Consider the following 12,834-nt stretch of genomic DNA (forward strand, 5'->3'; position numbering starts at 1 on the left):
TCTCAAAGTAGGACAAGAATGAGGTGACGCCTGGGGCCCAGTTCAGGAAACAGGCTGTTCCCAGTTCCCAGTGATAACACGTTTCTATTATGCCTCGTCTTCACAACAGCCAATGAGAGGGATCATTATTGTCCCCATTTCACAGATGAGAAAACCAAGCCCCAGGGGTGTGAAGTCGCCAATGCAGGGCCCTATCGCCTATCCACTTGGGAGCCAGGCTGTGAATTCGCACCCCAGGGCTCCAGACCTGTCTGCTCTTGGAGTCCACCAGCAGGCCCCATGCTTTCTCCGCCTTCTGCGACCCTCACATTCCCTCCCGCCTTTGTCTCTGCTGTTGGAGGGCCAAAGATGCACTTGGGCACCAGGGTCCGCCCTTTAGTTTCCTGGTACCCGGGCTCTAGGTCCACCCCTTGGGGCAAAGCCCACACGGGCGACCGGGGGCTCTGAGGAGGGTCCGCCTCAGGTAGAGTGTGGGCGGGGCGGGGCGGGGCGAGGCGGGGCGAAGCAGCGGCCGCGGCTTCAGCACCTCGGAGAGNCGCCGCCGCCGCCGCCTCCCCGCGCCGCGCTCCGCCCGGATGGCCAGGGCTGCGCCCGGGAATGGCGGAGCGAGAGAGCGGCGGCCTGGGCGGGGGGGCCGCGTCCCCGCCCGCCGCCTCCCCGTTCCTGGGGCTGCACATCGCGTCGCCTCCCAATTTCAGGTGAGAGTCCCCGGCCGCGCGCGTCCCGCCCTTCGGCCGCGGCTGATCTGCTGGCTGCCCTCCCCGCCCCCAGCGCCTCCGGATCCCGGAGCTGGGGGGCGGCGAGCGGAGGGGTCCCCCCGCAGGACCCTTCCCCAGCCCCTCGGCCTCCAGTCCAGTGGGCGGCCGCCGCAGATTCCTGGTGCAGCTGGCCCCGCCATTCCACGTCCTGGGGTGGTAGGCTCTGGGCTGGAGTTGGAGGAGGGGGCTCCTCCTCCCCGACTGGGCGCTGCGGCTGGGTCCGGGTTGGACTGAGATCCCAGCGGAGGCCGCCAGGCAGCCCGGGCTTCGCCCTGCCGAGTCCGAACGTTACTGACTGCAGATGGGAGCCGGCTGGGGTGGCCCCCGGGTCCCAGTTTCAAGGGGTAATCGACAACCTTGATGCGGGGAGAAGGAAGTCATGGGCCCTTCCCCCAGACTTGCCTGGCCAGGTGGCCTAACTGCCAGACTGGATCCTGCCAGGATCCTCTGTGGATTTGGACAGCGCCCATCTACCTGTCAGGTGTGTCTCAAGGCAGGTGCAGAAGCGCAGTCTGAGCCAGGGGATCCTAGACCCGCTGTGGGTAGGGGACTCTTCCCAGGAGTACCAAGAATGGTGTGAGTGTGGGGGGTCCTGCTGGGTAAGTACCCAGGACCTGCCCGGAGGGAGCTCCCCTTCCACCTCACCCCCAATCTGGTGTTGGGCCACTGGGAGTTCAGAGAGGAAAAGGGTGACGTTGGGAAAAGGACTGATGTCCCTCCCTCATAATTCTGATGCCCCCCTCCCACCTTGTGAAGGAGGAAGTGGAGGATGTCGCCGCTCCAGAAACTAGAAGAAAGCCGAGGCACCCATTGTTGCCCTATGGCAGGGCCTGGCGCCTTCCCCTCTCCTGGGGCTCCTGCCCCAGCCAGGCCCCAGCTGGGTTCTGGCGCCAGCCCCTTTGACCATGGGGTCACCGACTCCCAGGTCCTCAGGTGGGCAGGGTCCTCTGGAGATGTCTAATGGCATCATCAGGCTGGGAAAGCTCCCCAGAGTCCTTGAGCCCAGCCAGCAGGACCAGAGGGAGGGGGCCAGAGGGAGGTGCCAAGGAGAGAGCCTCAGACTCCAGCCTCCCTGGAAGGCCCGTGCTGTGGAAGAGAAGGGAGCTGTGGGTCCCTGGGTTCAAATCCTGCTGCCACCAGGCAGGGCTTTGTCCTCTCTGGGTCCCATCTGTTAAGTGGGCTAATTAATATTGATTCCTGCCTGGACAGGGGAGGTTGCACATCAAGCCACTGTCCAGCAGGGATCCATCAGCCCTCCACGCTAGCAGGCATCTGTGCATGGCTTCCCTGTGGCAGGTCTCGTAGACGTGGGTGGAGGAGATCGAGGAAGCTGGGAGGCTTGCCCGGGGCACCCAAGGAAGTCAGAGGCTGGGTCCAGACAGGAGCCTAGGTCTGCATGTGCTCAGTCCACTACTCCCCAGGCCCTGCCCTGGCCCCGAGGGCAGCTGTGCCTCCCCACCTGCTCTCACCTCCCCCTGGCAAGCAGCCACAGGCTTCAGTGAAGTGGGCTGAGCAGGGGGACACCGCCTAGGGAGTGTGGCCAGCTCTGAGCCAGGTGGGATGAGGCGAGCAGTAGGCCAAAAGGCTGAGGCGTGGGCAAGCCCTCTGGGACACCTCGGCCTGGCTGTGGAGACAGGGCCAGCTGGTGGGAATAATGAAGGTCAGTGCCTCAGGCCCCACGTGGGCTGCCCCACCTGCTCCTACAGCCCTCACTGCCCTTCTCTTGTCCCGCCTCTTACAGCACCTGGCCCAGCTCCATTCCACCCTAGGTGGCTTGTGCTCTCTTGGGGTTCTTGGGTTGGGTTGTGGATTCAACAGGCCTGGGTTTGAATCCTGCCCTATCCTTTTTAGCTGAGTGCCCCTAAACTGTGCACTTAACCTCTCTGAGCTTTCATTCCTTCCTCAAGGTATCTGCTTTTGGCCCTTGCTCAGAGTGGTCCTAAGACTCAGATGAGACTGCACATGTTGAGTGTTTCAAAGCCATGTGAGCATGTCCCCATGGCTCAGTGCAGAGTAGGTGCTCAATAATGCCTTGGCTGTTTATTATTTAATTAAGGGTGAAATTGGGGCTCTTCTCCTCGAGAGAACAGAGACAACAGTGCTAAGTGCTGGCACAGGGGAGCACTTGAGTGGCCCAGGCACCATCCTAAGGGCTCTCTGTGGCAAGAGCCTTTACTGCCCCACAGCCATACAGACGGAACCTTGTCATTGTGTCTGCTTTTCAGATGAAGCAGTTAAGACACAGAGAGGTTAGATAAGCGAGCAGAGCTGAAATTCGAACCCAGACAGTCTGATTTCAAAGCCACCCCCAAAAGGGTGAGCCTGAGATATTAGAGAAGCTTCCATGGAGAGGGAGCGCGTGGCCGGGCTGGGAGGACGGGCATCTGTTTGTTGATAGTTGGTTTAAATAAATAGGTGAGTTGTTTCTTGATTACATAATTCTGTTGGTTTAAATAAATGTGTGCTGATTTTGTTTTATGACTAGTGGCTACCATTGGGTATGGAGTGGGGTGAGGATTTTCACTCCTTCTTTTACATACTTCCATTTTATTTGGCTTACTTTTACAGTGTGTCTATAGGTTACTTGTGTAACTTACAAAATAATAAGAGGAAGTTTATTACTCAAGTGATACATGTTCAGGGTAGAAACTCTACAAGAGAATTTAGAAACATATACAATGGGTACATTGGTGCCGGGTGAGTGGGCTGGAGGGGGAGAGCACAGCCATCTGTGTGGGAGGACTCTCGGGACACGGGACAAAGGGTGTTTGTGGCAAGCAGAGTGTGCAGCGAGGCCTGGGTGTGTGGAAGGGAGTCCTGGATGAGGGACCTTAAGTCAGCTGCCAGGGCTGGGGATGTGGCTCAGTGGTAGAGCACTCGCCTAGCTTCTGACCCCAGCCAAAGAAAGAACGAGAGGGAGAAGGAAGAAAGAGTTCAGCTCCCCCAACCAGCCACGCTCGCACACAGGAAGAGGCGCAGGCCTGCAGGCCCAGCAACTTGGGAGGCTGAGGCAGGAGAATCTCAAGTTGGAGGCCAGCCTGGGCAGCTTAGTAAACCCTTGTCTTGGAATAAGAAATAAAATGGTCTGGGGTGCAGCTGGGAGGGGAGAGCGCCACCCCGGGTTTGAACCCCTGGCACTGCAAATAGCAAGGCAGCAACAACAGGAAAGGGGAGGACCCCCGGACCCCCGGGTGTGGGTGGCAAAGCTGGATGGAGCCCACCCCAGGCTCCCTGGGGGTTCCCGGCTGTCCTGCCACACCAGCTCAGGGACGAGCCGCCAGGCCAGCCAGGCGCAGGGGCCACCTGACATGTCTCTTCCGGGTGACACAGTAGCACTCCTTCTTGCATGGACAGTTGCTGGCTCTTGGCCAGGCTCAGCAGGGAGGGAGGCAGTGAGCGGAGGCCCGAGGTGGGTCTGGCCATGTGCGGGCCACGGGAGAGAGGGGAGGCAGGCTGGCTGCGTGTGGCAGTGACCTGGGCAGGCCGGCCTGCTGGGTGGGCAGAGACCCCCAAGAGGAGGAGGCCAGGCGATGGCCCGCCCTGCAGTAGGCAGAGCAGAATGGAGCAGGAGCTTGGAGGCCATGTTAGGATGCGGCCTCTTCACCCACACGCAATGGGGTGAGGAAGGGTCAGCAGACGACCCGCTGGGAGACTAGCCATCCTGAGGTGAGGGGGGATGGGGACAGGATGCAAGAGTGACTTCAGGGTCAGATTTGAGCCCCTCCAGGAAGGATCTGCTGTGGGGATGGAGGGGAGACAGGAGCCATCGACCAGTATGGTGCTGGGCTCCTGGGGCGAGATGTCTGGTGGGAGATGAGAGGGCCGGTGGCCAGGGGGGTCAGAGCACATGGCCACTTGCTGAATCCCAGAGCGGTGGTCACTGGGGACCCAGTCAGAGGAGTCAGGCAACCAGTGGTTTTGGGTCTGGAGCTTCAGGGAGGATTGGGCTGGGAGTGTCCCATGTAGAGATGGTCTCTGTCACCTCTCTTGTCACCTCTCTCCCTGGGTGGGGAGGGACAACCTCTCCACCCAGGGAGACTGGGCAGGGGGAAAGAACAGGCCCAGGATGGCACCCGCTGGGCAGCCCCCTTGCTCTGGGGGGTGGAGGGCAATGGCGCTGCAGCTCTGAGAGCCGGGGCTCTCTGGGGAAGGGCGCCTTGCCCCGGGCTCAGCCCCGCGCTCTGAAGTCCGAGCCTTCAGTTGTCTCTGGACTCCTGGGAATGGCCACGGCTCAGTTCTTGCTTGGGCCCAGTGGCTGCCACAAATGGGTGACCACTGCCATCCCCAGGCGAGGGCTCCGCATTCTAGAGGCCCCTCGTCCCCAGGGCCAGCTCACTCTGCCGCGGTCTGCAGGGATGTCCACGGGCCTGGCCTTGTCGCTGGAGGGTCCTGCTGCCGTGCAGCTTCAGCGCCAGCACCTCCTGCACAGGCAGGTACTGGTGTCCCCGAGGGCCCATCCGGGGCTGGAGCAGGTGGGATCCTCCAGCAGAGAATGGGCGGCCCTCGGGACGGACGCAGCTCTGGGACCCGCAGGTGCCCGGGAGCGCTGGGTGGTGTGAGCAGCGCTGGAGGCTCACCCAGGAGGGCCCAGGAGGAAAGGTCCCCAGATCCCCACAGGGCGCAGCTACCCCTTGTTTGTCACCTCCTCTGTGTGACCGTCATCCCGGGAGGTCAGAGCCCCTCTTCTGCCTTTTCTTCGTTCTCTTTGTTTCCATGTGGACACGCAGCTCTGCAGGGCCCACTCCCGATGGGACTGTCACCCCCGGGGGCCGGGGCACCTGGCGCAGGGTCCTCAGCTGTACTCACCACGTCCCAGAGTTCTGCCACCTGTCTGCACCAAGGTGTCCGACACATCACACAGTTGTGACCCGAGTGGTGCTGTCCCTAGGAACTCATCCCTTGGGTTGGATGCTGTTTTCATAGGGTGACAGTGTGGCTTGGTCAGGAGGGCATTCCAGCCTGACCCCAGTGTCCATCCCCAGCGGGGTGCGGAGGAGACCGGTCCTGAGGCTGAGGCTGGGCCTGGCTCGCCTCGCCCCACCCCACCGTTTCAGCCAGGGCTGACCCAGGGCCCCCAGCCAGCCCCAGGGCCCCCAGCCGGCCCCAGGCCCCCAGGTGTGGGCAGGACACAGGAAGTTGAGTCCAGGTAGGGACCAACTTGGAGAAAGATCCAGCTTTTTTTTTTAATATATTTATTTTTTCTGAGTTGTTGTTGATGGACTTTTATTTTTTTAATTATTTATTGATATGCGGTGCTGAGAATCGAACCGGTGCCTCACACACCAGGCGAGTGTGCTTCCGCTGAGCCCCAGCCCCAGCCCAAGAACGCTCAGGTATCCTGAGAGAGACAGATCCTGCCCTCTGGTCTAACTGCTTCTGGGGTGTGTGTCGGGGGGAGGCCACTAGGTCACATGACTCAAAGGAAAAATTTGCCACTCCAGAATTACCAGCAAGAGGGACCAGAGGCACCAACAGCAAGGTGCATGGGTCAGAGAAGCCAGAGAGGGTGCAGGAGGGTGGCACAGAGTGTGGGGGAGGAGGAGGACCAGGCAGGTTGCAGGTGAAGGGAGGCCCTGGCCTCAGGCACAGGCGAGAATGTCTGCCCCTTTCCTTGGCCCAGGGAGTCTTTGGGGGGCCTGGGTAGGGGGGAGTGGCAGGATCAGACTTGCATCTTAAAGGTCAGAGTCCCCTTTGCAAGTGGCCCGTCACCCAGGTCCTGGTGGACAGTGGCCTGGAGGGAGGCCAGAGGGCAGTGGGGAGCCTCTGAGAGCTGTGCAACAGCCCCGCATCCTGAGGACCCCCGGGAGCCAACCCTGTGCTCAGCACTCAGAGGGCTGCAGGGACAGCCGGGCCCCCACCCAGTGTGTTCAGTCACGAGAGGCTCACAGGACCCAGGGTCACCAGCTGGCAACCTTGTCTCACCACAGCACCTGGCCAGTGGCTTCTGGACAGCCAGCCACCTGGCTCCATCTGCCGGGCTCAGCCAAAGCCCCACCCTCCACTCAGCCTGCCCCGGGTTGAGAGGTGAATTAGAAAGGGCCGGGACTGCTGCTGGGAACGGGGACAGCAGGGGAAGGTGACCTCACAGGGCAAGGGGAAAGGCCATGACAGCAACATCAGGACATGACCGTCATTGCGCCAGCTCAGGGTCTGGGGCCACAGCATGGCCAGGACAGCAAGCCAGGTGTCAGCGGAAGGGCCGGGGCACCTGGTGGGAGGTGAGGTTAGCGCAGCAGGAGGGGCCTTGGCTTGGAAGGTAGGCCCAGAGGCCAGAGAGGCACCCAGAGACCAGCTTGTGACACCAGACACTAGGGTGGCTGACTTCCGTCCCCACTGGCAAGCAGCACAGGTCGGGTTGGTCCACAGAGGCTGATCCCGTGGGAGGCTGCCCAAGTCCCCGGGCCCGGAGGGGAGGGCTGCCTACCTGTGAAGGAGGGTCCCGTGCTGCAGCTTAGCTTGGGGTGGCCTCCTGGAGCCCAGCCTCAGCTCTCCCAGAAGGTGGATCAGGCAGAATCAGGAAGGCTCCGCCCTCTCCTGCCCTCCCTGCCTCTCCAGCTTCTCCCCGCCACAGTGGCCACCCCTGGGCCTGGAGGGTCTCCTCTGTAAAATGGGTGAACAAAGCCCCTCCCAGGGTGGCGACAAGGACTCAGGGAGGCATGGCGTTGTGGAGGTGGGGGCCAGCACGGCAGCAGCTGGTGGGTCAGTCAGGCTGCGCCCTGGGGCCGCCTGCTTCCAGGTCTGATGCAGGATGTTCCGCTGTCCGCCCTGCCCCGGAGGAGCACCCAAAATAAGGCACCACAGCACCCGAACAGGGCAGGCACCTTGTGACCCCACGTAGGGGCTGCCTCTGGGGAGTGGGTTCCTGGGCTGAGTTCAGGAAGAGGGTGGGGATATCACCCCTGCCCAGTGGAGCCGGGATCAGGCAGGCCCCCTGACTCGCAGCCCGCGCCCCTCCCAGCATTCCCAGGCCAGCACAGTTCCCATCTGTGAGGCACATCAGGCCCGGCCCTGCCTCCGGTGCCGTCCAGGGGAGTGGGCACCTCAGGGGCTGCTGGAACATAGACATGTCCAGGTCACCTCCCATCCTGGCCAAGCCAGGCCCCGCCGCCTTCTCTGACTGCTTTGGTTAGAGAGGAGGGGTGGACGCTGAGGTCACCCTCTCAAACATCTGGCCAGCAGGTCCTGAATACCGGTGTGTGAAGGCAGCCTCACCAGCTCTGCCCGCCAGTAGCATCCAGGCTGGACGGAGCTGGGAGGGAGGGGACGTGTATTGATCACCTGTGGACGCAGAGTGGGAGGGCCGTCTCTCTGGAGCAGTGTGACATGGGGTGCAGTGTCTCTGATGGAGGCCTGGTCCTGTCTGCTCTGTCATCCTGCCTTACATCCAGGTAGATGGTGACACCAGCCTCGTGGGAGGGCCAGGAGGGCTTCCTGCAGGAGGGGGCTTCCCTGAGCACTCCTCTGGCATGCCCGGTTCCACCTGCCATGTGCTCCATCCAAGCCCTGCGTTAGGCACTGGGGAGGCCTGGTGTCCACTCTTGGGGACACAGATCAGTAAACAGGTGATTACCCACAGAGCTGGGGCCTCAAATGCCCAGCATGGGGTGCAGCCCTAGCTAAGAGCCTTGGAGCATTTGGGGACAGCAGGGATGACAGGGTCTCATCAGTTTTGCCTAAGAGTGGCATGTGGCGCAGGGCAGTAAGGGGTAGGGAGCCTGGGGCATGCAGGCCAGTGTGGGGGGGCCTGGGAGGGCAGAGGCCAGCCTGCACCAGGGCATGGCAGTGAGGAGACAGCTGTGTGCAGGGCCTGGCCGAGAAGGGGCTTCTGAGGGCACCTCCAGGTGGGCACCTAAGGTTCCTGCAGCTTCCAGGTGTTGAGTCCCAGGGGCTCCTCTTGCGCCTTTGGCTTTCCTAGTGACTTTCTGGGGGGCACTGAATGCTGGCCACCAGGTTCTTGTCCCTGGCTCCGGGCAAGGCCCCTTCCCCAGCTCACTGCCCACCTGCCACGGCTGGGGACCCACTCCCCCTGGGCTGCCATGAAGGAGGCCTCAAGGAGCATCGCTCCCTTGTCAGAGTCCCCTGTGCAGTGCCACCCAGGAAGTTCATGACCACGCAGCTGCTCTTCCCGCCCTGCTCCAGGGGGTCCAAACACTGGCCCGCCCTTGGTTCTGGATCTAGACCCTCCCTTCCTGGGTCCTGAACTTTTGAGCCCTGCCTGGGGAGGGAGGGACTCAGATGCCACCCAGTCACACCCTCTGACCTTGCCCTGGGTCCCTGAAGCTCCCTGAGGAGGTGTGGGGGACTGAGCATGTGACTGTGAGGACAGGGGATCTACTCTTGAGGAGTTTTGGAAGCTCCCCCATCTTCTACCTGGCACCCAAAAAATGGTGCTGGCCCTTTAACACAGATCAGAGGCCGGCTTTGGGGGGAAACATCCTAGATTTCTGCCATCTGCTTATCAGCCTGGGCCAGGGAGGGGGGTCACCCCAGCCCCCAACAGGGGCATTGGAAGGGCAGGTGGAGCCTGTGGCATTGATTGCAGTAACCTGATCCGTGGGGGAGGCGGTGACATCGGGCAGCAGCGTCTGTCTTGGCCTTGGGAGGAAGCTGCCGCTGGCGGAGGGCTGGGCTGGGCAGAGCTGGGGCTGGGGCCGGTGGGCAGCTGCTGCCTCCCTCCGTCATCTATTTTTAATGAGCTCCCCGGGCTTCTGCAGCGGCCGGGACGCAGGAAGGCAGGCCCAGGCGGTGGAGGCTGCAGGCCCCAGCCCTGCCTTGAGCCCTGGCCCCCCCACCCTTCTGGGCATGAGAGGGCAGCCCTGGGGCCCCGCAGCCCCCCGGCTGGGCAGGGCTCTCCATGCAGCTGGTGCTGAAGATGGACTCGAGCCCAGACAATGACAGCTGGCTGGAGGATCAGTGGGAGCGCTGGTAGGGGATGGGGGCCGGGAGGGGACTGGGGAGGGACTTGGGGGCAGCTCCTTTGAGCTCAGGGTCCCTGTTTGGTGCGACTGAGGTAAGAGGCAGAGTGTAGACCTCCTACGGTCCCTTGGGCACTGGGCCACCCCCCTCCTGGGTGACCTTGGAGCAGTGAGTTCCCTTGCTCCATGCCTCAGTCCCCTGGTCTTCTTTGGGGAAAGGATCAGACATTCCCTCCAAACTTCCCAGATGTTCCACTCACCCAGACCAGGCAGAGTGCCAGGGCGAGGGGGGCAGTGGGGGGCCAGGCAGGTGCTGCGGTGCCTGACCCAGCCCTGCCCTCTGAAGGGGTGCACAGAGCTGTCTTGGGATGTCCTGGGGCTGGTTGGTGTTCCTGTGCCCAGGGCTCTTTCTGGTTTGTCTCCTGAGCTTACAGCACCTCCAGTCCCAGCCCCAGGCCTTTCTCGACTCCACGCGCAGGGTCCTGGTAGTGGGCAAGAAGATGCCCAGGTTGGAGAGGGCAGCACGAGGACATAGTTTCTCCTGGAATGGGCTCAATGTACCCGTGTTGACACCAGATTTCCTCCACCCATTCCTCGGGCTCACAGGCGTGCATCTTCCTGGGCTGGGGACATGGAGCGCTCCTCTAAGGCTATTGTGCTCTCTGGCAGCTCCTGGCATCTTGTTCCTGTGACCTGCACAGGGCCCCTACTCCAGGCATCTCTTGGAGTCTCTTCTTGACTCTGCATTCTCCTTGGGTGAACTGGCCTTGGCACCTGCCTTGACCTGGGAGGCCAAGTTCTGACCAGCTGGGCCTTCTAGGCACTGTCTCCTGGTTGGCAACAGGATGGGCAGCTCCCAGCCAGGTTGGGGTAATCCCGAGCCCCTTCCTCCTGTGCCACCCTAGGAGACTGCCTTTCAGCTTGAGCCCCACATTCTTTCCCTGCCTACCCACTAGACAGGTGCAGATGGACCCACTGCCATCCTTGGGGGGCTGTATGTAACCTTCCAGAGGCTGCCCCTTGGACAAGGTAATAGGGAGAGGCCAGTAGACTTAGCAGTTTCCTGAGTTGTAACTCTGGCTTGTCCCCACCAGGCTCACCCATGACATCAGCCTGGAGGAGTTTGAGGATGAAGACCTTTCAGAGATCACTGATGAGTGTGGCATCAGCCTGCAGTGCAAAGATACCCTGTCGTTACGGGTAAGGGCCAGCTCCCGGGAGCCCAAATGGGGTAGCAGGATGGGTAGGGACGGGAACGAGGGCACCCCCATAGCTGTGAAGGTGCTTTCAGGTCTGCACGGCAGCCTTGGAGAGAAGCAGCAGGAATATCAGCTAATGCTTGGCACGTCTTGGGTGGTCAATCAGAATTTTCAAAAAAAATTACTGTATTCATTTATTTGCCAGGGCTGAGGCAGACAGTAGCTTCTTCGGGTGCCCTCAGGAAGACAGGGCAGGAGGTCTTGAGATCTAGGGCAGTGGCCTGAGGGCCAGAGTTAAGGGAAGGCCCTTTGAGGAGTGGCCCTGGCAGAGGGCCTGCGGCAGCACAGGGTGGAGTCCTGTGGAATCTGCAGTGCTCTGGGAGAGGACAAAACAGCCAAGGCACTGCTGGCCAGCTCCCATGGCTGCCGGCCACCACTGCACCAGACCCGCCACACCACGCGCCTCCTGGGCCTTCTCTGTCCCCACTGAAGGGCTGGTCCAGCACTGCTGCTACTGAGTCCCTTGGCTTTGCCATAGAGAAATGGCTCTCTCTTCTCCCTAAAGAGCTCAATGCTGCCAGGTTCTCAGCCTGATCAGATGGGCATCCCCACTATGTCTTTTCAGAACAGAAAGATGGGGCAGCTAGCCAGGAAGTGAAAGGCAGAGTACAGGGCTAGGTTTTATTTCATTTTATTTTTTGGTAACCGGGATTGAACCCAGGGGCACCTAATATTCCCCAGTCCTTTTTTATATTTTATTGAGAGACAGGGTCGTGCCGAGTTGCTTAGGGTCTTGCTAATTGCTGAGGCTGGCTTTGAACCCACTATCCTCCTGCCTCAGCCTCCCAAGCCACGGGGATTACAGGCGTGTGCCACCACGTTCAGCCAGGGCTAGGTTTTAAAGCACTTCTCTGCCCCAGGAGAGTGGGTAGCAGACGTGGTGTTGGGAGAATTGCAGTGTGAGCTAGGGAGGGGGTGACTGAATCTCTGTTAACTTCCTGCTACCCCCAGAGCTTCTGTAAGCTCTGCCAGGCAAGAGGAAACCAAGGGCTGAAGATAACGTTCCAGTTTCCATACCCCAACTCTCCACCCTCTGGCCAGGCCAGAAGGGGAAGGAGGCAGGAGCCAAGCACTCTGGACGCGGGGAGTGGTCCCAGGGCTCTGGCATGGCTTCTACACCTGTTCTGGATTCTGACACCATCCCCTCCCCTCCCACAACGTGCACAAGCAGGGCCCCGAGGCAGCACTAGCTAGGGTGTATACCCCCATGGGCCTTAGACAGGCTCTGGGGGCTTTCACACTGCAGGGTCCTCACCTCTCTGGGAAGCGGGGGCGTGGTAGTGAGGAATGGAAGGGTCAGGGGCTCTGTCCAAGGTGCCAGGAAGTGAGGAGCTGAGCTGGGACAAGCATGGGGGGCCATCAAGGCAGGGTTGGAGGGGCCTGGGCCCCTGGGCCTGGGAGAGATGACGTAGGGCGGGGGATGCCATCTCGCGAGTTCCAGGTGCCGCCTGCGTGCCCCGCCCCCGCGTCCCTTTTCGGGTAGCGGCGGGTTCCCCAGTCGCACTGCGGCCCTCCCGCAGTCTTCCTCTCCCAGAGGAAGGCTCAGCTTTCCCAGTTTCCTCACGACCCTCTTCAAATACTGACTCCCCCGCTCCACGACCAATTCCTGGCGGGCCCGGAACTACTTGGCGACCCCTGAGTTCCCATGGCAACAGTGGTGATTTCACTCTGGGCTCGGCTTACAACCCGGGTGAGGTCACCGGCCGTTGCCAAGGGAACGGGAGGGTGCCTGGAGTCGGAAGGGGGTGGCCCGTGGAGAGCGGAGAGGTGCGGACCAAGGCGCCCACTGGAGTGGGAGGAGGACGCCTGCGCTTCCTCGCAGGCGGCTGGCGGGAGCGGCCCTCTCTGCCCAGCACCCGACGTTCTCCCTCGGATCCCCCCTCGCGCCCGCGAAATGGATTC

The 12,834-nt window shown here is 61.5% G+C and overlaps 1 protein-coding gene across 1 annotated transcript in view; it reads left to right on the top strand.

The window, feature by feature from the left end:
* The first annotated feature begins 537 nt into the window (after window positions 1-537).
* Window positions 538-12,834, top strand: part of Mapk8ip1 (mitogen-activated protein kinase 8 interacting protein 1) — a 17,874-nt gene continuing 5,577 nt past the window's right edge. Inside the window, exons 1-3 of the mRNA XM_048788215.1 lie at window positions 538-698; window positions 10,768-10,873; window positions 11,884-12,121. Coding sequence (XP_048644172.1) covers window positions 598-698; window positions 10,768-10,873; window positions 11,884-12,121 — 445 coding nt within the window. The 5' untranslated portion in view covers window positions 538-597. The remainder of the gene's footprint in view (window positions 699-10,767; window positions 10,874-11,883; window positions 12,122-12,834) is intronic.

This window comes from Marmota marmota, unplaced genomic scaffold (genome assembly GCF_001458135.2).
Source record: "Marmota marmota marmota unplaced genomic scaffold, marMar, whole genome shotgun sequence".
NCBI classification, from domain to species: domain Eukaryota; kingdom Metazoa; phylum Chordata; class Mammalia; order Rodentia; family Sciuridae; genus Marmota; species Marmota marmota.